The 26,749-nt window shown below is 41.8% G+C and overlaps 1 protein-coding gene and 1 long non-coding RNA gene across 5 annotated transcripts in view; one reads left to right on the top strand and one right to left on the bottom strand.

Moving 5' to 3' along the window:
- The window catches only part of LOC146064098 (CD109 antigen-like), a 216,304-nt gene that overhangs the window by 184,353 nt on the left and 5,202 nt on the right, over window positions 1-26,749 (top strand). For 3 of the 4 annotated variants that reach the window (XM_083177197.1, XM_083177196.1, XM_083177199.1), the window contains 4 exons: window positions 1,193-1,264; window positions 7,949-8,088; window positions 13,900-14,056; window positions 19,708-19,810. In XM_083177197.1, coding sequence (XP_083033323.1) covers window positions 1,193-1,264; window positions 7,949-8,088; window positions 13,900-14,056; window positions 19,708-19,810 — 472 coding nt within the window. The remainder of the gene's footprint in view (window positions 1-1,192; window positions 1,265-7,948; window positions 8,089-13,899; window positions 14,057-19,707; window positions 19,811-26,749) is intronic. The other variant, XM_083177198.1, reaches the window with a different exon arrangement.
- On the bottom strand, window positions 4,358-10,070 carry LOC146064099 (uncharacterized). Its single transcript, XR_014471748.1, has 3 exons — window positions 9,942-10,070; window positions 7,932-8,003; window positions 4,358-4,682 (listed from the first exon to the last, which is right to left on the bottom strand). It is a non-coding gene; the product is annotated as an uncharacterized LOC146064099 (long non-coding RNA).

The following is a 26,749-nucleotide window of genomic DNA, read 5'->3' as shown; positions in this document are numbered from 1 at the left end:
AATGATGTATTTTTTTTTTATTCTAAAGGAATCTTGATAACTGCTGTAATTATTTAATATAATAACTAGTGATCTGACTAGCATATTAGCATATTGGTGGATTCAGTGGTATTTGGCTGCATCCAAAAACACACTAATTATTCAGGCACTAGTAATATTAATTGAGGAAGATGATTAATTACTTATTAAGCAGCAGGATAAATAGGTAAGCCTGTGGGGGCGTACCAGGACAGCTTATTTTATCACACAAACAAGAAACTATGGACCCTATTCTGGATCATTCTCTCGTCTGTGCGTTCGCACAGTGGAGCGATGTTTTGCAACTGCACATGCACATATAGTATAGTATATGCGCATGTGCAGCAGCTTTGTGTGAGCGGTCACAGCAAATTATTTATACGCCGGCCTCTTGCACACAGCAATACAGGTGGAGGGCGGCGGGTGGTGGGCCGTGGTCGCACCCATGGGAACACCCAGCATTTCATGGGAGTTCCCATGAAAACGATGGGCTCTCCCATGCTAATGCGCTGGTGATACGGGCATGGGGGTGCGGACAGCTGACATCAGTGGATGTCAGCTGCCCCACCCGCTTCCCGTACAGGCACCCACAGATCTAAGACACCAGAGAGGTGTCTTAGATCTGCGAGCGCCTGCAAAATCATTCGATGGTCCATATGTGTGCAGGTGAATCCACGAGTGAGGGAGGGGGGGCGGCCGTTCGTGCGGGCTGCATTTAAATGAAACAAACTTAGCAGTATTTAAGTTTAGGGTTTGGTGTGTGGCAATATACCACCAGTGGCCTACTCAAGGCTCGATCAATGCCTCGAAATTTGGTTCAGAATACCTTTTTGTACACCATTAAGTAGGTGAAATGATGTGTGGGATTTATTTGATAAATCCCTGATATTTGATGTTTTGGATGAACTGGATAGAAGGGTTGAAGCAAAGTTAACTACAAGTGCAACACATTTGTGGGAACTTCTGAAACAGTGTTCCTAAATAATATTTAAATATAATTTTGTAACTCGGTATACACATACACACACATTGTAACTTTGTATACACACACACACACACACACACACATTGACACATCGATGTTCAGAAAGTGCTCAGTATCTGCATTTAAATTCTAATGCTTAGGTTATTGCAATGTGTCACTTGTTGAGTCACTATAAAACTGATGTTTTAGTTACAGATTACTACTGGTCAAGATATCAATGTTACAGTTAACGCAGAGGGAGCTGGATTGGCCATATTACAGGTAAATGTGTCTCATGTACAGTAAATAACTTTTCTTAATATAAATTGTTAAAAAATAGCAGATAATGCTGACTAACTTCTTCAGCCCTCATCTACAAAGTCTCCAATCTCATCTCTATCCCTATTCCCACCTCCTCTGACAAACAACTCTTCTACAGCCTTGTCACTTCCTCTCTTGCTCGCCCCCAAGATTTTACTAGAGCCCATACTCTGGAAATCACTTCATAACCCAGCCAAAACATTCTAACCATCTTACATTTTTGTTGCTGTCTTTTGTGCTAAGTCTTTTCCAATTCAGAGGTATGGCATTTATGATCAGGAACATCCAATTTCCCCGACAGTTTGGTCATTGGATAAGATATTTACTAAGTTGTGTATTCTACTTCATATGTGATGTTGCTATGGGCAAACAATCAGATCTAGTATGTCTACTATCTTCTAGAGGGTGCTAAATAAATAAGTAGATTCTGATTGGTTTCCCATAGCAACATCACATGTGAAGTAGAATACACATTTTAGTAAATTTCCGCCATTGTGTTAATTGCTGCACTATAACAGATTACAAAACCTAAATACAAACAATGTTTATCAAAACCTTGCGATAACAACAGCAGCTGGTCTCCCCAGACAGGTGAACGCCCAACCTAATAATACTTGGATACAAAAATTTGTGAAGCGGTAACCGGCGCTAATAGCAGACAGTAATAGACGGATAGCTTTTATTACTGTCTGCTATTAGCGCTGGTTACCCCTTCACAGATTACAAAACTTGGACACATTTATCTGCTTGGCCCTGCATTATAGCCAGCAGACAGTGCAGCCATTTTGAGATCAGCACATTTCCCCTCCTGCTTGACCGTCTGCTGCCAGCATTCAAACTAACATACATTTGTCAATGCTGGTTATGAGCCTAATTCAGACTGGATCACAAAGCTATTTTTTTCTCTAATGGACAAAACCATGTGCACTGCAGGTGGGGGAAATGTAACATGTGCAGAGAGAGTTACATTTGGGTGAGTTATTTTGTTAATGTGCAGAGTAAATACTGTCTGCTCTATTTTTACACTGCAATTTATATTTCAGTTTGAACACAACCCACCCACATCTAACTCTCTGCACAAGTTACATTTGCCCTACTTGCAGTGCACATGGTTTTGTCCATTAGAGAACAAATGTGCTTTGCGATCTAGTCTGAATTAGGCCCAAAGTGTGGTCTGGGATCTGCTATAAAGTGGTGAAATACAGGGGTTGTAGAAGGACCTCACTGGACTTGTGGTCACTCACATTACAAAGGAAACCAACAGTCCCCAGACAGTATTTTATTATTGTGTACTAGTAGACTATTAACCCTAGAACACATACAGGGGTAATAAAATACCCCAAAGAAACCTGAAATTACTGCCTGCAAAAATGTTAATGTTCATTTTTAAATTTATAATTCATTATTCACTTGCTGTTTTAATAAAGAAAAATATACATTAAATATATAAAAATGCTGCTTGCAAAAGTATTTAAACACTTCAGCCTTGTTCAGTACTTAGTAGGTTTCTGTAATAACAGCTTTGCTCCAGGTTGTTCAGGTTGGTTGGATGATGCTTGTAGACAGCTATTTTTAAATAGTGCCACAGATTCTCAGCTGATTTGAAATCTGGACTTTGACTTGGCAATTGTAAAGCATTCACACTTTTAGTTGTTAAACCATGACAGTGTTGCTTTGGCCTTGTGCTTAGTATCATTGTCGTGCTGAAAGCTGAGCTTTCTCCAAAGCTTTCTAACAGACTGAAGCAGGTTGACCTGTAGTAACTACATGTATAAAACCTTATTCCACATTTTAATTGTATCAGCATGATATTTTCCATCAAACTCCAGGTGTGCTTTGAAGAGGTAATTCTTCAGTAATTACCTGTTTTTAACCACCTTCCCATACAGACCAGCCAATAGCATGCAGAGCTCTTGATATGACTGACTTGTTCACCTTCACTGCAGTTCAGCCACAGAACTCTTTTGTGAAAGTGATAGCTGGCCTCTCTGTGCTTTCTTTACAAGTATCCTTGCTCTGGTGCTCAGATTTGAGGCCGGACCTTGTTTACACAGTGCCTCGGTAGTATGATGCTATCATATTATATGATAGCTTATATTTTCTCACAAATGGATTTTGCTTTGCTGAAATCATTTTGTAGCATTTCCCTGTATTGTGCATGTCTATAATTTTATCTTCAGTTTTACATCATGCTCACACATAACCAAAGTTATTTGAATAAGGGGAAATTTTATCAATGAAAGCTGACATTTTTTAATGATTCACAGGTGAGAATAAGCAGTGGCGGAACTTGCGACTGGATGGCCAAGGGTCAAATATATAATTTGGGCTCCTCTTCTCCACTCCAACCCAAGTTTACAATATGCAACACAGCAGAAGGTTGCAACAGTGGGCCTCTAATGGGCCCTACACACATGCCGATGTGTGCAGGGCTACCTAGCTATGCTAGGTCGGGCTGTGCTGTGCAGCTATCGCCTAGCACACAGAGCTGACAGCCCACACACAGAGCGAGCTGTCAGCTCTGTGTGCTAAGCGAGCAGACAGCGCCAGTGTTCTCCGGTGGGAGAACACTGCCGATGCCGAGATTAATGGACACTGTCCATCAATCTCGGCCAGCGATAAAGACGCGCTGGGACGCGCACGGATGCCGATACAGCCCCCACACATACACTGATGTGAGGGCATTTGCTAAGCGACTTTGCCAAACTAAGCAAAATCGCTTAGAAAATGCCTTAATATCGGCATGTGTGTAGGCCGTATTAGTCCTCGGGCCCTTGTGCAATGTACCTCCTGCACCAATAGTATATCCGCCTCTAAGGCTAAGTGAAAGCCAAATGTTAGGTCAATACAAATTAGTCCTTATACACATAGGCTCAATATACCATAAGGCACAAGATGGCAAGTCATTTGTTTTTATGATTGAATTACAGTGGGTTAAGAATATCTATTTTGAATGTATCCAACAAGATTTTACTTGGAGAAAATAACATTTGTAAACTATTGATATATATTGATAGCAAAATATCAACATTGCAGCTAGGTTTTTCTCCAGTGGCTGCCTTGAAGGTGAGAGTTGTTTCATTTAAATTTCTCCGACAGCAATTATCAGCTTCACAGCAGGCACTATGGAAGGGAACAAGAAAGCAGATGTGCCGGGAGTTCCTTCTGAGAGTGCTAACTGCTGAAAGATTATCCTCCAGCAACTGCCCAGTAAACTGGTCACATTAGTATCTTCCAACTTTTTTATTTGTGAGAATAAAGTCACCCAGGAACTGGCAAATGCAGGATTTCTAGAGGAGGGTTTCAAAATGCAGTCCACAATCTCACACTCTACAGAACTTTGGAGCAAGTGTGGGAGTCTGGGGAGTGGTAGAAGAATCTAGAACCAGCAATGGACATTAAAGTAAACATTGGTTAGGAAAAGATAACTGCACCATTGTAAATAAATACACAAACATAATAGAATCAGTACAGCATGTTCTAAGCACATATTCTCCTGCCTCATTGTAAGGCTACTCTCTCTTCTTCCTGGTAGAAACTCTCTGGTCCAGAGCACTGGTTGAGGCCCCAGATCTACACACACAGCAAACTTTGTAGAAGTAGCTGGTGCATTTTGTCAAACTCCAGGCGGGTTGGCATGTGCTTTTTACTAAGCAGTGGCTTCCGTCTGGTCACTGTACCATACAGGCCCAATTAGTGGACTGCTGCAGAGATGCTTGTCCTTTTGGAAGGTTGAGCTCAACTTTAGGTTTAATGGCAAAGGCTGTGAATACTTATGTTTATATAATTTCTAAGTTTTTTTTATTTTTAATAAGTATGCAAAAATCTCTAAAATACTTTTTCACATTGTCATTATGGGCTTTTGTGTGTCAAATTTTGAGGGAAAAATAAATGTATTCCAATTTGGAATAGGACTGTAACTTAACAAATAGTGGAAAAGGTGAAGTGTTGTGAATACTTTGCGGATGCATTGTATCATTGCCTCCCCCATGTTTGCCTATGGAAACACATCTGTATCTTCCATTACTATAAATTTGAAGCTTCCATCGGACAGGAATTTAATTCTTATTATTTTGTTGTCATTTTAGTTTTTTTTGTAAATAATATTTTTATTGAAAAGGAGAAAAATGGTACACGTACAATAATAAATGGTAACAAGGTAGGTACATGCATAGCAGGGTAATATAATCACAAAGTCATCCGGGTGTGGTCGATAGATGACATCGTAAAACAAACAAACAAAAAAACAATAGATAATTAATCAAAATAGAAAAGAAATACTAAGCATCATAAAAGGGGTTTATGCATATGGATTCAGAAGGTAGGGTGTCCTTGTTCTAAAGTAGACATGTTATACCAAGTAAAGAGCCTAACAAATTGTGAAATACGGTCTTTATCAGAGTCAGCAAGTAAAAGAACATAAGGTAACCAGGTATCGAAAAAATTCTATGTCAATCGAACATTTAACCTAGTCCATTTGAAATAGAAAGCGTAGTCTAGGAAGCATAGGCTGTAGCGTCAATGTGTCAGTGTCAATCCATCTAGATAGTATGTTTTTTTTCCCACCGCGGCAACTCTAGCTAGGAGACATCGAGTATTTTGAGGTAGAGTTATAGAGTTACCAAAAGGGTAAATGTTACAAAACGCCCAAGAGGTGGTCACAGTGAATGACACCCTCAGTGTGTTGTTAATATAATGTTGTACTTCCATCCAAAATGAGTGTACTATATCACAGGACCATAGACAGTGATACATGTCTGCCTCCGGAAAGGAGCACTTGAAACTTTTAGCATTGTCGGAGACACCTATTATATAACGAAGTTTGGGTGTATTGTAAGCCCTGTGTAGTATTTTAAATTGCAGCAGAATATGAAGAATATAAAGAATATGAAGCAGATATCATCTGCTTATTCAATGAAATCGATGATTTAATAATGGACTTTACTGAATGATCTGGGAAATTCTCGCACCATCAAGCCAGACCCGTAGTAAGAAAGGTCAAATTTTGTCTGAGTGTAAGTGTAGAGTAAAGAAGTGGGTATAAGGCCTCCCCTGCGATTAATCACCATAATATCAAACGTCTTATCTTCGTCAAGAGTTTGGGAATGAGTTTTAAAATATAACTGCAGGATTGGAAGTAGGCAAAAAGGGGTATATTTAGCTGGGGATACTGTTCCCACAGACGGGGCAATTTTAAGACAAATCATGAATTACTATATGCGTTTAGAAAACTATGAGCTTACTGATTCAAGCTAAGGGGATGCAGTTAAAATCCCGGCGGTCGGGATCCCGGCGTTCAGAATCCCGACACCGGAATCCCGACCGCCGAAATGCCGACACATTCTCCCTCCTGGGTGTCCACGACACCCCTGGAGGGAGAATAAATTAGTGTGCTGAGCGTAGCGAGGCACCGGGCCCGCTGCATGGCGAGCGCAGCGAGCCCGCAAGGGGGGGCGATCCACGTCCCCCCCTTGTCGGCATTTCGGCTGTCGGGATTCCGGCGTCGGGATTCTGAACGCCGGGATCCCGACCGCCGGGATTCAATACTGAATCCCAAGCTAAGTGCCATTTGCAATAAACACATATAGGTTTACTTTTTACTGGGCTAAATACTTTTGCAAGCCACAATACATGTAGCCAAAATGTATTAAGCTGCCCATACACGATGCTTTGTGGGCGTGCTGTACTAGCACGGATCACATTGCATTGCATTGCATGTGCATCCAGTTGTGCATGCAATGCAATGTGATGAAACCTATGTACAAAAAGTATGTGCTTGCACATACTTTTTGTACTTAGGTTTCATCACATTGCATCGCATTGCATGCACAACGGATGCACATGCAATGCAATGCAATGTGATCCGTGCTAGTACAGCACGGAAAGCACGCCCACAAAGCAGCGTGTATGGGCTGCTTTAGTTGGAATTAGGGCCTGCCCTATTACAAGCCAAGATGTCTTAGGTCAGGGCTGGGTAACACCGGCCCTCCAGATGTTAGTGAACTACACATCCCAGGATGCTTTGCATTAATTTTGCTATGTGGCCATGCTGAAACTGATGAAAGGCATGCTGGGATGTGTAGTTCATCAACATCTGGAGGGCCGGTGTTGCCCAGCCCTGTCTAATGCTGTGTACACACGGTTCGATTTCCTTTCCGATGTTGACGATATCGTCAACATCGGATCGGCATCGGATCAACATCGGATGCAGATCGCAAGGGTTTTAACCCTTGCGATCCCGATCCGATCCCGATGCGCGTTCACGTATCGGAAGCCAGAAAGTCTTGGCTGCCTTGTCTATATAGTGCAGATCTGCACTATATAGTCAAGATAGGATGCAAATCGGATGTGCCTTAAGATCCTATCCACGATCCTATCTGATCAGATCGTGGATAGGATCTTAAGGCACATCTAACGTGTGTACACACCATTAGGTCCATTAGTGCCCATCATTTCATAACCAATAAACGAGAGAGAACCATTAAGAACTCAAACTTCTGTATCTAGTAGGTGGGATGCATTAGAAAACCAAGCTATGACTTGCACTGCCCATTGTAAATAAACCTACATGTGAAAAGATGAAATACTGTATCTTTGTGAATCTGTATTGTTTGTAACAGTACTGTACCTTTAATCCACCTTTAGCTGCACATCATCTATAATTTGAGAAGTTCTGATTACCGCAGAGCACGTAGATCCACTGCAAGTAAAGAGTCTTTTGATTTAGGAGTTACTGTGCATGATGAAAAAACTATCAATGCTGTCACATTAAATGTGTGCACAAGGTATGTAAAGATTTCCAACAGTTATATTCATTAATTGTACATTAAACTGTAAGTTTTATATGTATATCATTTTACAGAGTGGCAATTGCAATGGTAGCCACATGCTGCAATATCACAAAGTAGGTGGTTTAAAAAAGATGAGGAAGGGTACTCATATAACTTTAATAGAAATTGATTGGATTATAATCTGGTGTGTTTGTAATTGCTATTATGAGGAGACCATAAACCACCACTATTGGTCTGACTTTTTGGCCATATTTTGACTGTAGTAAATGTACTGTGGGAATGATCTCAGCACTTTGCTCAACTGTCATCTTTATTTCCTATATACTTGACCACATCAGACATTTATCCTTTCCTACAGTAAGTGGCAGTATTAGCCCATATGTTGCAGGCCTCAGGAGATGCTTAGAATAAATAACAAAGCTGATCCTCCATTTGTGTGGTTGGTACAAGGATGGGTAATCCCAGGATCGAGATCGGCAGGATCCCGGTATTGGGCCCCAACACCGCCAGGATTTCAATCCCGGGATTAGAGTTTATAAACCTGGGATTTCGGGATTATACTGCGCATGTGCAGTCTAATGCCAGGCAGCATCTAAGCACTAGCTCAGATGCTGCTTGGCTGTTCCCGACCTGGTGTGAGGCTCTGCATGATGTCAGAAGTCATGCTGCGTAGGCCACACCACCAGCCCCGCTCCCTGGCTGCACCTCCTTTCCCGGCCGCACCGCCTGCCAGACCGACCATGTAAGTAATTGTGCACAGCAGTCGGTTGGGGGGCCTGGGCATTTTTATTTAAATTATTGATGCCAATCCCGGGAATCCTGGAATTGAGCATTTTTCGATCACGAATCCCGGTATTGAAAAAATGCCCCGGGTTGGTACAACTGATGTCATAGACACATTGATATTTGTTTATCAATGTGCCTTCAGTAACATATGTTATATGTTATATGTTACAGAATGTATTCTCAAGAAGCAGCTCCATGACTAGAATCGGCTTTCCAATACATCAATACATCAAAGTGAGAAGGCTCTTTTAACTATATCCTTATAGAGGTGATTCTGGTTTACTTGGGAAGCTGCGAAGCTCGCAGCTTACCGAGTCATCGTAATACCGCCCTGCTGCACCAGCAAATGCACGCTCCCTTGCCGCCAATTCCCCTTGCAATCACGAAGACACATCCCCTCGTCGGTGACCATTGAATGATTTGTTCCGGGTTCGCAAATATGTCAGTGGACACTGACTTATATTTGTGGGCAGCGGGAAGAAGACAGGGCGGACGGCTGACGTCATGTGACGTCATCCACCCACCCCCGGAATACCTCATCCCATACCCAAATCCATGGGAACACCCAGCGTTTTCATGGGGATACCCATGAAACGCTGGGCATTCACATGGGTGACACGCAAGCCCGCCAATGTCCGCCCCTGTGCTGCACCGCTCCGTGTGAATGGCCAGGCGACATTGCAAATTGCTGTGGCCATTCATAGTCGGGGTTTGCGCATGCGCAGAATCGACCCCTATGTGCCTCCAAGAAACCACATTTTACCATAATGTAGAAATCAGTTAACTAACAGCATTTATTTTTTTGATAATTCAATCTCCCAGAATGAGTAGAATTAACGGGTGTATACACTGTAATAAAACTGTTTTATCTCACTTGGTATACAACATGAAATATGTAGGAGATTTTTTGTTTCTGCAAAGTTAAGAACACATGAATTTTGCATTTTTAATTTACAAATTATAGGAGCGTTACTTAGAGATAATAAATATACTATGATAGTGACAATAAAATATTTATATAGAAGAAAAGATCATTTACTGTACTTATAAACTATACTTACATTGCAACCTGACATTACTGTATGTCCCGATACTTTTGTTGAGTGCCGTTCTGTATCATTTAGTAGCAGGAATTGAACTAGTTCCCTCTCTAGTTTTTACACTTTCTTCCTTGGGTCGCATAATAACATATGGTTTCAACTATTTCTCAGCTGATTGCCAAGTAAAGTCAAAAGCAACACTGCAATGTCTGAGAGAAATCAGCCTAGTTTTTCTTTTGGTTACGCATATGATATATTTTCGGTTTCATAAAGCTATACTGAAAAGGATTTTAGAATAGAATACAATAGAATAGAATCAAATTTATTGGTAATGTGTGATTGCGCACACTAGGATTTTTTTGTGGATTACAGTGCAGCATCAAACAGGGATGAAGGGGGGGACATTACATACGTTACATTAAGACGTTACATGCGGGGGGCACATGCCCGCCAAGCAGTGCAGCGCCTAGGCAGCCATTCAGCGGCGCCACTGTTCGATGCAGCAGCCAGGTGGGTAACAATCTAAGCAGGGTCAGTACAGTTTTCACACGGGAACACATACCCGTCATGGTGCACAGCGCCATCAGCCAACATCTGTAAAATAAATTCTCTGTTGCTAATCGCTATCCACTCACAAATTCATATGCAATTACTGGACCATCATAATGATTTACTATCTATCTATCTATCTACAAATATATTCTGTGTATAAACACATAAGTAAATATACATTTATCTTGCTCTGAAAAAATAATCTAAGCAGGCGCCTAAGAAGATTTTTTAAAATATATATATTTATATATAACTTGTATAAAAAGTCTCCCCCGGAAGTGGCATTACTCTGCTGGCTGGTTGAGCCTGGTGCTGGTTCACAAAATATGCGGGACCCCTACTTGTTTTGTCCTCCATATTTTTGGAACCAGGGCCAGTCCTTAGGCCTGGTGCTGGTTTTAAAAAATACAGGGAATTCCTGCTCGGTTGGTTCCCTGATTTTTTTAAACCAGGACCAGCTCTTTCACTGTGTTTTTTTTTTTACACTGCAGCCTGCCATATATTTGCCCGCTAAATACGAATACGTATATGACTGGCAACACAATTGGCAGATAACGAATCTGTAAATACGGCAAATTAGTAAATCTGCCCTATTTACGATTCATATTTTAGACAAAATACTACTGATGCCAGTGTCGTATTCTGTCGTATTAAGAATACGAATATAACTGCGTCGTATTCGTATTCTTAGTAAATTTACCCCATATATATATATATATATATATATATATATATATATACACACACACACAGAGAGAGAAAGAGAGAGCGTGGAAGGTCGGCACTCAGCTATATAATAAAAACGACAGTGTTTTTGTGGTCAATCAACGTTTAAGTGCTCTATTTATTGGCACTATCGTCAGGATAAATAGTGCCAATAAATTGAGCACTGACATGTTGATTGACAACAAAGACACTGTATTGTTGTTTTTATTATATAGCTGAGTGCCGCACCTATTGTATAGCTGTGAGGGCACCAGCGCCGCTGCATTTAACAGCTTGGAGTGCCGGTCCAACCAAGATTTGTGTATATATATATATATATATATATATATATATATTTACTTTATTTGGGTTTTCAAATAAACATACATAATAAAACTATTTGTGAATTTTTGTCAGATCCTAGATTAGACTGATAACTCATACAGATAAATCAATATAAGAAATATCAAAGATTGTAGAGAATGATCATGAGTGAAAATAGCCAGAACCTTAGACATAACAATAAATAATACATTTATAAATAACAAGGCTATAAAATAGTTCTCAGGACAATAGGATAATATTGCAAATCTGAATTGGCAGATGTAAATAGCCCGTATAGCATTGGTATACAACTAAGAAATATAGTATCATAAAAATAGTGCGTTCCGGAATTTCTGGTATCAGAAAAAAATCAGAGCACCATAACTGTGTCTAGATCAGGATGCATTATTAGACTGAATTTGTAAGAACATGAATTTATTACACACATTTATTATTTAACACTGCAAGAAAATGTATTTGGACACAAATTCTCTTTTATGCTATTATTAAATAATACATTACAGTTCGTGCCTGTTTGGCGCATTAATGTTGCACCTGCGGTAGGGAAACGCTTCCCCGTGCCATTGCTGCTCAATACAGTATGTTTCTATAAGCCACGGGAGTGAATAAGACACATGCACGTGCAACGGGAACGCGCCAGTCGACATATGTTGCATGGGTCGAATGGCGCAGCAATGATGATCGTGGCTACATCTGTACTGCCATACTTAGAATACAAACTCGTGACCTGTGGTTTTCCAGTCAATAAATGTACTCAAGCTATTTGTTCCTGCATAAGAACTATGAAATTTCTAACTATATGAAGCTACTTTTACTTTGTAAATTACTAGATCTATGTAGTGTGCAGCAACTTATGCAATCCCTTTCAGCCACACACTACATATATCTGCTTAGTTGAAATGCTGATTATTTCAGATAGCTCAATGAATAAAGTGCCTGACTGCAATGACACAGGCTATGGTTTTGTCAGCATTTTGAAATCTAATAAAGGACAGTGTGACTGATCAACAAAGAGTTCTCACATTACGTTCATGAATGTTGTACAGATGGAGCTGCACTCATCAGTCTCACCATCTGCCAGAATGGGGCGCATGTGCACAAGACGCTCATGCGCCCCATTCTCGGCAATGTAACGTGCAAGCGTTTCACACGTCCCCATCCACGTCTGCCAGCACTAGCAGGTATACAGATATGGCGCCCTGGCAGAAACGATGAGAGTGGACCTATCTGTACATGTATGTGTGGGTAAGAAAACGAGTGGTCAGAAAATGCCAGGCTTCAAAGAGGTTTCAAAGAGAAGTTGTAAGTGAAAGTAATAAAAACAGATGATTGACAAGTGCTGACAACAGCGTCCCCTACCCTGCAGGGCTATGCGTGAGGCACACCTTGCACCACGCTAGTTGAATGAGCCTCTGCATAGACTTGTTATGAGCTATGGAAGAGCTTGAGTCCCAGCAGTTGCAGCACAATGATCATTCTCAATTAAAGGTAACACTGGGGAAAATGGGGTCGTATTAGCACAGTATTGCATTGCAGTAAGTTAATGTGTTTCATATAGTGTTGACAATGTCAACTGTACCATTGAAGGTAAAAGGTAGTGGATTTCTGCCAGAAATAGTTCTAAAAGTATTGTACAGAAAAAATATCTCTATGTTGAAGAATTATAGGAACCAAGGAGCATGCATACTTTTATTCTACATACACATCACCCGTGTACACATATGTAAACAGATGGAGTGAAAGTTTTACATTTTAGGCACTCATTCTAGGGATTTTAGGGATCAGATTCTGTAAGTAGGTTCCTTAACTAATTTTGAGATTTAAAAATGGTTATTTGCATAAGATGAAGGGTAATTTTAGCCAAACTAGGCTAAAGAAAGACCACGTGCAAGGGCTGTTGGTAAAGTACATTTTTCCCCCTGGATTATTAACCATGTTCTTAGTCAGTAGCTGAATACTAAAGTTTACTTTTATTCTACAGTAATAATTGAAAGTAACAGCTATATTCGCAAAAGACTATCATACTTAACTGTACGCAATTGCATAAGTTTGTCACCCACTCACATATTAGTATTGCATAATTGATCCTCTAGGCTCTTTGCTCTTGTGTGTCTATTTTTCCTAAATTGCGAATACTCAAATAAACTGGAATTTATGGCATATTTCACATTGTAAGACTATAAATCTAGTGTCGTTTTACAAGTGTAGTTTAACGGCCTCTTGAAGAATAAAGTGGTTTGTTTAAACTTCTAAAGATACAGTAATTGCTACATTGACCTGTATGTTAGAAGCCTTTGCCTTTGTTTTATACTATGACATATTCTGAAATTTGATGAATATGTTTAAACCAATTATTTTCTTATATCCACCATTATAGACATCGTGAAGTGGAAACACATGTTCAGACTGGAATGGCTCTTTTACAAGTAGACTTACTTAGCGGCTTCACTTTGGCACCAGAGGGTATTTTAGTGAAATATCCAATTAAAAAAGTGGAAACTGGCAATGGCAAAGTCAATATTTATTTTGATTCTGTAAGTGATATACTGTCATAATATAAAGGTTCTAAAAAAAAAATATATAGTCTTACAACCTTAAATTACTGTTTGTAATACTACATGTATTTGTTTTCTGTACGATATATTGTATAGATATGTCCTCATAAACTTTGCTGGAATTGCTCCATGTCTCCCTTTTCGGTGTACCATATCCCGTGTTACTTGGAGTGCACCAAATATCTTTTCCACATGTTTTTGATGATTGATATTTGGGTACTTGTGTATTAGCACGGCGCCCTCTACTCCATTTGCGTAGATGGCTATTCACGGTAGTGAAATCGCATCGCATTACATGCCATATTGTATAGCATGCGATGCAATGCGATTTTCCTATCTAATGTATTCACTGCTCACTGAATCCATTAAAAAGATAGGATGCGATAAAAAAATTGGTACTTGTTTCCTAGCACGGCGCCACCGATTTTGATTGTATCCATCGGGTCGGAAAAATCGGGTCGATCGCATCGCATGCCAACCAAATCGCATGCGATGCGATCGACCCGATTTTTACATTGGAATCAATGTAAAATGGTCCCTGAGACCCGATTTTACATTGATTTCGATGTAAAAAGCCCCAAAACCCCCCATTTTAATACCAACCCCCCCCCTCATATTTCAAATGCCCCCACCCCCACCATTGTTAACGCCACCCCACTATTGACGCCAACCCGAAGCGTGGCGAGCGCAGCGAGCCCGCGAGGGGCGGCGTTACGCGTCCTCCGACCTTTTCATACCCCTACTATCCACGTCGGCGTGGAGTTGATTTTATATAGTGTGGCGAGCCCGAAGCATGGCGAGCGCAGCGAGCCCCGCGAGGGGACGCGGATACCTTCTCAGGTATCCGCGTCCCTTCGCAGGCTTCACAGGTATCCGCGTCCCCTCGCAGGGCTCACTGTGCTCGCCATGCTTCGGGCTCGGTGGCTCGGTGCGCTTGCCACACTATATAAAATCAACTCCACGCCGACGTGGGCTCGCTGCGCTTGCCACGCTTCGGGTTGGCGTCAATAGTGGGGTGGCGTTAACAATGGGGGGGGGGGGGCATTAAACATACTTTTTAACCATATTCAATGTGAAATGGGCCATATTGGCCCATTTCACATTGTCACCTATGTAAAATCGGGTTGATCGCATGGCGGGCCATTATAATGGCCCGCGACCAACGCGATCAACCCGATTTTCACTTTAAAAATAATTTGACATTGTTCCCTATGGGAAAATCGCGTTGATCGCGTCGGTCGCATCACGGCCCCTTATTAGGGGCCGCGATGGATGCGATCAACCCGATTTTGTCTTTCACTGGCAAATTAGCTGGTGATTGACAAAAAATCGGGTCCATCGCGTTGATTGTATGCCTTAAGTGCCTTAAACTTAAGGCATACAATCAACAATATGGGTGCCGTGCTAGGAAACAAGTACCAAAAAATCGCATTGCATCGCATGCCATTAGTGTATGGCATGCGATGCGATGAGATATCGGTTCTGATGGAACATGGAATAATGCCATTATTTTGCCCTCCCCACTATCCACATCATCCTGAAGCATGGCGAGTGCAGCGAGCCCAGATAGGGGCAGCGGTACGCGTCGGACCGACCTTTTAATACCCCCACTATCCACGTCGGCGCGGAGTTGATTCTATATAGTGTGGCGAGCGCAGCGAGCCACCTAGCCCGAAGTGTGGCGAGCGCAGCGAGGGGTCGCATAATACATGTAACATAATATAACATAAAACATAATACGCGTCCACTCACGGGGCTCGCTGCGCTCGCCACACTTCAAGCTCGGAGGCTCGCTGCACTCGCCACACTGTATAACATCAACTCCACACCGACGTGGATAGTGGGGATATGAAAAGGTCGGTCGGTCGGACGGACGCGTACCGATGCGCTCGCCACGCTTCGGGATCACGTCGATAGTGGGGGGGGGGCCTTAATAAATGACATTATATGTAATTTAATGCTATAGTACATTAAATGCCATTATAAGCGTCAAAATCGCATCGTATGCCATGCCATAACGGCATGCGATGCAATGCGATTTCACTACGTTTGCGTACGTAGTAAAATCGGGCGCCGTGCTAATACACAAGTACCAACATTTGTATATCTGTTTATGACTGACTCTTAGGTACTTATTCTGGTTCACTCGCAAAGGCAAATTCCTTCTCAATTGGGCAAAACCATGTGCACTTCAGGTGGGGCAGATGTAACATGTGCAGAGAGATTTAGATTTGGGTGAGTTATTTTGTTTCTGTGCAGGGAAAATACTGACTGCTTTAATTTTACACTGCAATGGCAATCTCACTTTGAAGTAAAACCCCACCCAAATCTAACTCTCTCTGCACAAGTTACATCTGCCCCACCTGCAGTGCACATGGTTTTGTCCATTTGAGAAGGAATTTGCCTTTGTTAGTGTACCAGAATAAGGGCCCGAATCTGTATACAAATCTGTATAGTGGTCACTGCTAATTTTAATGCCAAGTTCCACTGTGCTACACATACATAGAAACATCAGCATTGAATTTGATGACAATTTGGCCCATCAAGGTTGCCCTTTTAGGGCTAGGTGCTTAGTTTGGCTATTAGTGTTAGGAGTTAAGGTGAAGAATGAGGGTTGGGGTATTAGTGTTAATGTTAGGGTATTTGAATTAATGATGAGAGTATTACAGATGGAGCCGCTCTTATCTGAGCAGCTCTCGGCACATGTATGGGTGAGATGGCATTCACCACAATGGACGTACGAGCGTGTCCCACCATGCTACAGATGAGAGCAGCTCCATCTGTAGTGTTAGGATTAAGAGTTAAGGTATTAGTGTTAGGGATTAGATAAGGATGAGGCTATTAGTGGTTAGGATTAAAGGTGAGGTTTAGGATAGTAGTGTTAGGGAGTCTCCCAGCATACCCACACCCACCCATCTGACTTCAAAAGAGAGAAGCGTAATTTGTCACTCCACAGAACATGTTTTCACTGCTCCATAGTGTAATGTCGGTGTGTTTTACACCACTCCATCCGATGGTTGTCATGGGACTTGGGCATGTGAGGCTTGCATGCAGCTGCTCAGCCATGGAATCCCATGGGCAAACATTAATGCCATTGGAATTTCAGAACTCTTCATATCCTTCCCTGTGATTTTACATGGTCCTCAGTTGCTGCTGTTCCTAAATGCTTCCACCTTCTAAATATATCACTTAGTTGACACTTGAGTTGACGGTGGAATATCCAGCAGGGATGACAAAGGTGGCAGCCTATACAGTACATCTTTTGTAGTCATTGAGGTCTCCTGAACAACCTATTTTGCATCACACATGTTTGCAAATGGAGACTGCATGGCTAGGTGCTTAATAGATACACCTGGTGCAACAGCTCTGATTTAAACCATTGAATTCAATAATTGACAGGTGGACAAATATGTTTTTCTATATAGTGGATATGCTGCTGCCCCTTCCTCCCCTCCTCTCACAGACCTATACCCCAGCATTGCCCATTTAACTCCCTCTCAAACACACACATCCCTCAGCCACCAACCTCTCATATATATATATATATATATATATATATATATATATATATATATATATATATATATATATATATATGCGCCTGTCTGCACCATCTTTCTTTCACATCTGTGCTGTCAGGCAGCCAAAGTCTCTCAGTGTGATAGATGGTCAGCTGTGATTCTGCAAACATAAGGCTGTCTTATCTTTGGCAGCTGGGAAATATGACGCAGCATTACTGTATGTACCTATATATTTGTTAGTCAGTATTATCAGGTGTTTTGTTGCGGACATTTTATATATAGTTATACACTCAGCTGCTGCTGGCATGTGTTGTTGGGGCCCGGGACAAAAGTACCTGCATTACCCCCTTGATGGCAGCCCTGGGCAAGATGTATGAGGATATATCTGTACAGATTCATGGTTATTTATTGAAGTGCTGGTTTTTGCCCATAGCAATCAATTTCCACTTATGAAAACCCATACTTTAGTAAATATACCCCTCAGACTCAGTAGCACACAGATATACAATTGTTACATAACAAAATAATCAGGGACTTAAAGGGATGGTCACCTTGTGATTTGTATAAAATAGACAATGCTCTCTTTTGATGCTTAACCCTTTCAGTGCGAACATCTCTGTGAGAGATGTGCAAAATATCTGCTAAAAATGGCAGTTATATACATTTAAATATATATATATATATAATATATATATATATATATATATTTTTTTTTTTTTTTTTTCAAATAGATACTTCCTATGTAAGGTTAACATTACAGGTCATTATGATGAATTCACTTGCCATTCAAAGGGTTAAACAACAAAATATTGACACTGCTTATCAAAGTGTCATAACTAGACATTTTAGTACCCCGTGTAAGAAAGGCCATTGGTGCACCCTACCAAACCTCCTCTCTATGGGGGTATTCAATCCCCTGTCTCTATTTTCAATGGGGGAAATAGCGGTGAGTGCCTATTCAATGCTGTCTTTCCTGACAACATTGAACAGGCATCTCAGCAGAACGGACCCGACTTTAAAAGCAGTCGGACCCGTTTTGCCAGGAACAGCTGTGGATTGTTGAGATCACGGCCATATCTCGAAGATCCATGGCCGTTTCTTGCGACCATGCCCCTTTTTTGTTGTTCGGCAGGTGGGACATTGAATCCCGCCTGCCGAATATCAGTCAAGCAGACCGAGAACGGGCCAGGGTCACGATTGTCGGGAAGTCCCGACAGTCGTAAGCCAGGATTGATTACCCTCTTATGCCTCACACTCTCTAAATGCATAATACCTTTACCTGTTCATTAATAAACCCAACCACCAAAACCCCCTCCATACTGTATGCTTCTCTCATTTATATTCTTTATAATTCCGCCACTCCTGCCTAGAATGTCACAATGATTCATGTGAAACGTCATGGGAATCATAATCTGTGACTTAGGGCAGGGGGTACACAGTACTGTCTGTAGTGTAAGCTTTCCAGTCTCCACTCCTGTCTCTGTCAGGACAGGACAGTATCTCATTTGCTGACTGGCTGCTACCACAATGACAATATTGATGATGCTCCTTGGCGCAGAGTACCATGAGACTGGACTGGGAAGGAAGTTTCATTTTTCCCAATCCCTGAAGACAAAGCAGGAGACGGGGCAGGGGATGGACTACACAGGCAGGCAGCTGCTGTAAGCTATATTTGCTGCAATGCGACCAGCCGAGAAGAAGCCAGGCACACTGCTACTATTATACATTGCAGTGGCCAGTGGGTGGTAGAAAGTTAAGATAGCTAGTGGCAGCCGATGGTGCATAATTGATGGGCAATCACAGGTAAAGGAGGTTGGTTCCACCCACAGAGCATGTGCATTCTATGCAAGGACACTGGCTGCACAACCCTAGTCATTGCCCTGGTCACTGCTGAGGACTGTTAAACACTGCCCAATATGGCTTCCCTATTGAAGCCATATGGATACATACAGTACATTAGCTTATGTTAGTCAATCTGGCTGCTCTTGCTTCCTCAAATTACAACACTTTGCATCCAACTCAAAAGCAGAACTTCAGTATGCACTTTGTAGTAATATGTGTCACAATGTACATGGCTGTCAGTAACTATTGAATGTTTACAAATCCTAGCTGAACCAAACAGACGTTTGCTTGGATATTCCTACTATCCGGGATTCATACGTTGGCTATACGCAAGATGCCTATGTGACTATCATTGATTACTATGAACCAGGTAGGTGCAAACAGCTCATTTCTTACTTTTGGCATTTTCTGCTTTTATACATTGAAAACCCAATTGAACCAGTTTACTTTTATGTGATATCATTTTATTTATAAATGTATCCAATCTCTATCCAATGGAACAGCGGTAATATCAATATAACAAAAAAGCCTTCAAAGTGCGAAACATGTCAGAGGTTTCATCCAGACTTACCTACTCAACTGCTTTATGAAGACTTCCAACAATATAATCTGTGATGCAAATGTTATATTAAAAAAGGGGAAAAAATTAGAGATAGCGCTGAGCCAGGTGTATATATAGGGCGAAATGTAATAGGGTGCGATTTTTTAGACATGTGCGATTTTTGGTCAAAAACGGCCGAAATCGCACATTTTCCGAAAATCGCACATTTAATAGGTTAAAAATCGCGGTAAAAAGCGCACTTTTTACCGCGAAATCGCACATTTTAAAGATGCGATTTTCAGTCACACTGAAAATCGCATCCAGATGTTTTCCCATAGGAAACTATAGAACTCGCATATGTAATAGCATGCGAGTTCTAAAGTCGCATATGGGACCTTACCAAAAAACGCAAAAAAAATAGACCAGCTTCTTGCTGGCGATTTTTACAGAACCATGCACAAATCTGTGTGATCTGTGCATGGTTCTGTCCAAAAAAAGGCTAAAAGTTAAAGTAAAAAAAAAAAACGGCGTGGGGTCCCCCCTCCAGAGCATAACCAGCCCCGGGCTGAAAGAGCCGGTCCTGGTTTCATAAAATCACAGGAACAAACAAGTTGGGGTTCCGTGCATTTTATAAAACCAGCACCAGGCTCAAGGGCCGGTCCTGGTTCCCAAAATACGGGGGACAAAATGACTAGGGGTCCCCCGTATTTCAAGAACCAGCACCGGGCCCAACCAGCCAGCAGGGTAATGCCACAGCCGGGGGGAGACTTTTTATACAAGTCCCCCCGGCCAAAGCATTTAGCCCTCTGACCGGTCAGCATGGGCAGGGGTCCTGGGGGAGTGGGGACCCCCCCAAAGAAGGGGTCCCCCCCCTCCAGAACTTACCAGCCCATGCTGAAGCCCGGGGCTGTCCTCGATGCCCCTGGGCGGTGGGCATCGAGCTGATATTTGGTGTAAAAAAATAGATAAACTATTGTTTTTTACTGTGGCACTACAAGTGCCAGCAAGCCTCCCCAGCAAGCTGGGACTTGGAGAACCACAAGTCTCAGCCTGCTGGGCATTAAAGGGCCCGCTGGCACTTGTAGTTCCACAGTTAAAAAAATAGTGCACAAAACACACTGACACACATTTTAAATAAAACTTTAATACACACATTACACACATACTAATACTTACCTATCTTCTTCCCGTAGGTAGCCCTGGTCCTGATGTCCTCCGGTCCTGTGTCGGCGTTCCTCTTCATGTCGACGTCCTTCTTGAAGTCGACGTCCCTGTCGGCGATGGCGTCCGGTGTCCGGGTCCGACGAAATCCATGGAGGAAGCTGTGGAAGGAAACCATACTCACCTGTCCCAGCGCGACGTAGTCCAGGTAAGGGTCTTGGAAAAAAAACAAACCGACACCCGAACCAAGCGGACTGACGGAGACGCACGTGTGTTTGTTTACATCGTGCGGCTCCGCCTCCCGAATGCCGCTATTGGCCGCTAGGCCGCAAGGCGGCCAATAGCGGCATTCGGGAGGCGGAGCCGCACGATGTAAACACCGTGCGTCTCCGTCGTGTCCGCTTGGATTCGGGTGTCGGTTTGTTTTTTTTCCAAGACCCTTACCTGGACTACGTCGCGCTGGGACAGGTGAGTATGGTTTCCTTCCACAGCTTCCTCCATGGATTTCGTCGGACTCGGACACCGGACGCCATCGCCGACAGGGACGTCGACTTCAAGAAGGACGTCGACATGAAGAGGAACGCCGACACAGGACCGGAGGACATCAGGACCAGGGCTACCTACGGGAAGAAGATAGGTAAGTATTAGTATGTGTGTAATGTGTGTATTAAAGTTTTATTTAAAATGTGTGTCAGTGTGTTTTGTGCACTATTTTTTTAACTGTGGAACTACAAGTGCCAGCGGGCCCTTTAATGCCCAGCAGGCTGGGACTTGTGGTTCTCCAAGTCCCAGCTTGCTGGGGAGGCTTGCTGGCACTTGTAGTGCCACAGTAAAAAACAATAGTTTATCTATTTTTTTACACCAAATATCAGCTCGATGCCCACCGCCCAGGGGCATCGAGGACAGCCCCGGGCTTCAGCATGGGCTGGTAAGTTCTGGAGGGGGGGACCCCTTCTTTGGGGGGGTCCCCACTCCCCCAGGACCCCTGCCCATGCTGACCGGTCAGAGGGCTAAATGCTTTGGCCGGGGGGACTTGTATAAAAAGTCTCCCCCCGGCTGTGGCATTACCCTGCTGGCTGGTTGGGCCCGGTGCTGGTTCTTGAAATACGGGGGACCCCTAGTCATTTTGTCCCCCGTATTTTGGGAACCAGGACCGGCCCTTGAGCCTGGTACTGGTTTTATAAAATGCACGGAACCCCAACTTGTTTGTTCCTGTGATTTTATGAAACCAGGACCGGCTCTTTCAGCCCGGGGCTGGTTATGCTCTGGAGGGGGGACCCCACGCCGTTTTTTTTTAAATTTTATTTTTTTACCCAAAATCGCATATATGAAAATGCGCACATTTTCATGACTGAAAATGCGCACATTTTCATGACTGGAAATCGCGGCAAATCGCATTTTTTGCCGCTACTTCGCATCTCATTACATATGCGAATTCGCGGCAAAAAACGCGATTTTTAAAGGTGCGATTTGGTGCGATTTTTTTTTAGTCTAAAAAATCGCACCCTATTACATTTCGCCCATAGTTGTTATTTATTAACAAATGAAAATTAATTTTGCTTATGTAAAAACATATAATAGACAATTAAATTACATATAAGTACCGGCCAGTACTACACAAAAAGATAAGAATAAAAAACTCTTTAAAAAACAAAAAAATAATTATATATTAGCAATTGGTACCGTACTCCTTAATTGAGGTTAGTAAGGCTCACTTATATGATGTTTCTCCTGGTAACCTTTAGTAACACGGTTAGTTTTTGTGTCCCAAAGTTTTAGCTCTCTCACAGCTACTTCAGGTGGTTTGTTTAGTTAGCATGCATGCTTATAAGGTTAGTAGGGGTTACAGTCATTAGTATGACAGAAACAGAACAAAGCTCAATTGAGCTATAACTTGCCACTCTTTCCAGCTGAGTCCTTTAGAGTTAAGGTGGTGGTGTCCCGGCTGCTGATTCCCTGCAAAGCAAAGCAGCCCTTCAGGGTTCTTCCACGCTCAGGGTTGGGCAGTTAGAAACGTAGTGTAGTGGTACCGGCACCTATGTAGTCTCCTTAGGGTCTCCTTAACGCGTTTCCCTGCCTCTCACTCGGCGGCTTCCTCATATATCCTTCTGAGGAAGCCGCTGAGTGAGAGGCGGGGAAACGCGTTAAGGAGACCCTAAGGAGACTACATAGGTGCCGGTACCACTACACTACGTTTCTAACTGCCCAACCCTGAGCGTGGAAGAACCCTGAAGGGCTGCTTTGCTTTGCAGGGAATCAGCAGCCGGGACACCACAACCTTAACTCTAAAGGACTCAGCTGGAAAGAGTGGCAAGTTATAGCTCAATTGAGCTTTGTTCTGTTTCTGTCATACTAATGACTGTAACCCCTACTAACCTTATAAGCATGCATGCTAACTAAACAAACCACCTGAAGTAGCTGTGAGAGAGCTAAAACTTTGGGACACAAAAACTAACCGTGTTACTAAAGGTTACCAGGAGAAACATCATATAAGTGAGCCTTACCAATATCTAACTCTTTCAGGCTTTTGGTGAATAACACTTCTCTCTCTCTCTCTCTCTCTCTCTCTCTCTCTCTCTCTCTCTCTCTCTCATGACCTTTTCTTCTCCTTGACCTCTACCATTCAAAATATCAACCACTCTTACTTTGACCTCCACAATATCTCTATTAGTAGGCCTTTCTCATCCCAGATGCCACCAAAAACAATACACTCATCATATCCCAGATTGACTACAGTCTCCATTTTATCTCTGGCCTCCCATGTGTTTGACTTCTCTTCAATATATCCTGAATGCTACTTCTCATCTCATTTTACTATCTTCTAAATTAGCATTGGCTTCTCCCCCAGTGAAAAATGCTTCAATGGCTCCCTATCCCCCTCAGAATATGGTCTAAGTTTTATCTCCTACATCTCCAACCTCATTTCTTCTATATCCCCTCCCACTCCCCGTGCTTTTCCACTGATCATAGCCTCATCTCAACCCTGAATATTTCCACTTTCACCTTCGTCTAAAGCATATCATGCTCTGTCTATTTTTTTTGGAACTCACTCCCTCCTCAAGTCAGACTATCTACCAGTCTCTCTAGATTCACATGTGCCCTCAAACACAACTTTTCAATAAAACGTATTAGCCAACCTACTAAATCTCTTTTAAGATCTCAATCCTGGACCTGCTTTTCTTCCTATCTCACACTCCATACTTTTCACTTCTTTTCTTAGCAAGTTCTCATTAGAAGAGCACCTTTATGTCTTGCCTTTTGTGTTCAAGGTATAATACATCAATATTTGGTGAGATATAGTTAAGAAGTTGCCCAAAGCAACCAAGAAACTTATAACTGACATTTCATAGACTGTGCTAAATAAATGACAAGTTGAAGCTTATTTGTTGCTTTGTGGAGCTTTGCCACTTTATCTCTTTCCAGTGCTTAATACGTCACCATTCAAGTCTTTTCAACGCATACTGTATGCCTGCCTAAATCTTAGGGCAAAAATGCCTCTCCTCCCTGCAACTTACTAATGCTTGCCCTAAAAGTGTCAGTAAGTACTCCTACCCTTTCCTTTCTAGTCTATTTTTACATCATCCATGTCAGTTTACATTTTATTGCACTCATGTGTCAAATTACAATTTTATCTTTAAGTATATATCTACCAAAGATAAATAATAAATATAAAAAATATTTTATTTTTTATTTGTACTTTTTTAATATAAGAAGAAAATGTATCAGAGCGCAGGTCTATGTTATAGCTCCCTTTGGGTCTGCAGCTGTCTCTAGTAAGGGGATACTCCAGCCCTTAAAGCACAAATACAGGAAAAAATTAGAGATAGCGCTGAGCCAGGTGTATATATAGTTGTTATTTATTAACAAATAAAAATTAATTTTGCTTATGTAAAAACATATAATAGACAATTCAATTACATATAAGTACCGGCTAGTACTACACAAAAAGATAAGAATAAAAAACTCTTTAAAAAACAAAAAAGGAATTATATATTAGCAATTGGTACCGTACTCCTTAATTGAGGTTAGTAAGGTTACTTTATTTATTTATTTTTAAACTTCAATTGAAAAAGTGCCTCTCAAAAATCAATTTTAACCATTTTAAAATGTATTAAATAAAAGCTTATTGTTTTACTTATGAATCAAAAATCCAAAGAAAGGAAAATAAAGCACAAAAATGGATACATTGCCAAAAAATACAACCTTACCACCTATTGACACTCACAGATATTTTTTTTCTACTGCATATCTCATAATAACTGGAACACCCCTCTACTACTAGCTAATCACAAGGTATTTCCCTCATATACTACTTGTGATTGGTGGATCATGAAGGAATCCCAATTTTCCATAATTTTCATTGTAATTGGATAGATGCTATGTATTAGGATTTCTTTTTAGGTGGCTACAGTGAACTAAAAAAATATGAAAGTGTTATTTTTTATGTTTACAACGGAAGTCTTGTATTTAACTATTATCATTCATTTATCAAAATGTATCCGTATGTAGATTTAAAGAGATCCATGAAATACAGTACAGGAGAGTCAGAATAGGACTGGGCAAGAGTGATTTTAGTATAGTAAAGGCCAGTACATGCAAGTGTAGCACTCACTATGTAAATGTGCACTAATGAGACAGAAAGCAACACCACATTTGCTGTTCAAAGGTTTATCTTAATCATTCATTCACAGTACTTTACAATTCCTCCAAACCTCTGCTTTGAGTAGCACGACTTGCTAAACATCTTAGTTGGTGAGGGATTGAGTTCCAGAGAATGGGGCAGAATGGGATAAATCTTGGAAGTGTGTGAGAAGATGTAAATATTAACCGTAAAGGGGCAATTAGAGGAAGACAAATACAACTAACACACCAGAGGTGAGTATCGTGGTCACGTGGCGCAATTGAGAAACAGCCGAGTTGTATTAGTTTTTATGGGTCCCCTCACAAACCCTTCACCTTCACCACAAAACAAATGTCAAAACATAACCTCTCAGGCGCTCCTGTTCTAGGATGTCACAGGACTCTCTCCCGCAAATAAGTCATATGGAAAGAAGAAAGTGCAATAGTGAAGCAAGTTTTTTACAAACTTCCCCTTCCCTTTTAATAGACAATTTAAAATCTGTGATACAATAAGTTAAAAACAAATGAATAAAAAACACAAGTAAAGTGCTGTGTGCAGTCACGGATTCAATCCAGGCAGGACACGGGCAGATAATTACCAGGTCTGTTCATCCTCTATCATATGCCAGGTTTTCTGTGTGCTGGCTTTATCCCCGCTCACCAGTGCCATACTTTTCCTGTCTGCTGAGTTCACTATCTGCTGAGTTTACTATCTGAGAGTTCTCAGATAGTGAACTCAGCAGACAGGAAAAGTATGGCACTGGTGAGCGGGGATAAAGCCAGCACACAGAAAACCTGGCATATGATAGAGGATGAAACGCGTTGGTGAAAGTTGGGCATACCTGTTTAATGCTGGTGACGGACGGAGCACGGAGGACCCGGGAGCATATGCCAGAAAGGAATCCAGTGTCAACACCACTGTCTAATTGTGTTGCATGCGCCTAAAGGAACTGATTGATCACCAGTTCCCAACAGACCTGGTAATTA

Source organism: Crinia signifera, chromosome 3 (assembly GCF_055691185.1).
Source record: "Crinia signifera chromosome 3, ASM5569118v1, whole genome shotgun sequence".
NCBI lineage: Eukaryota > Metazoa > Chordata > Amphibia > Anura > Myobatrachidae > Crinia > Crinia signifera.
The sequence above is the reverse complement of the archived record's forward strand: the minus strand, read 5'-3'. Positions and strand labels throughout refer to the sequence as shown.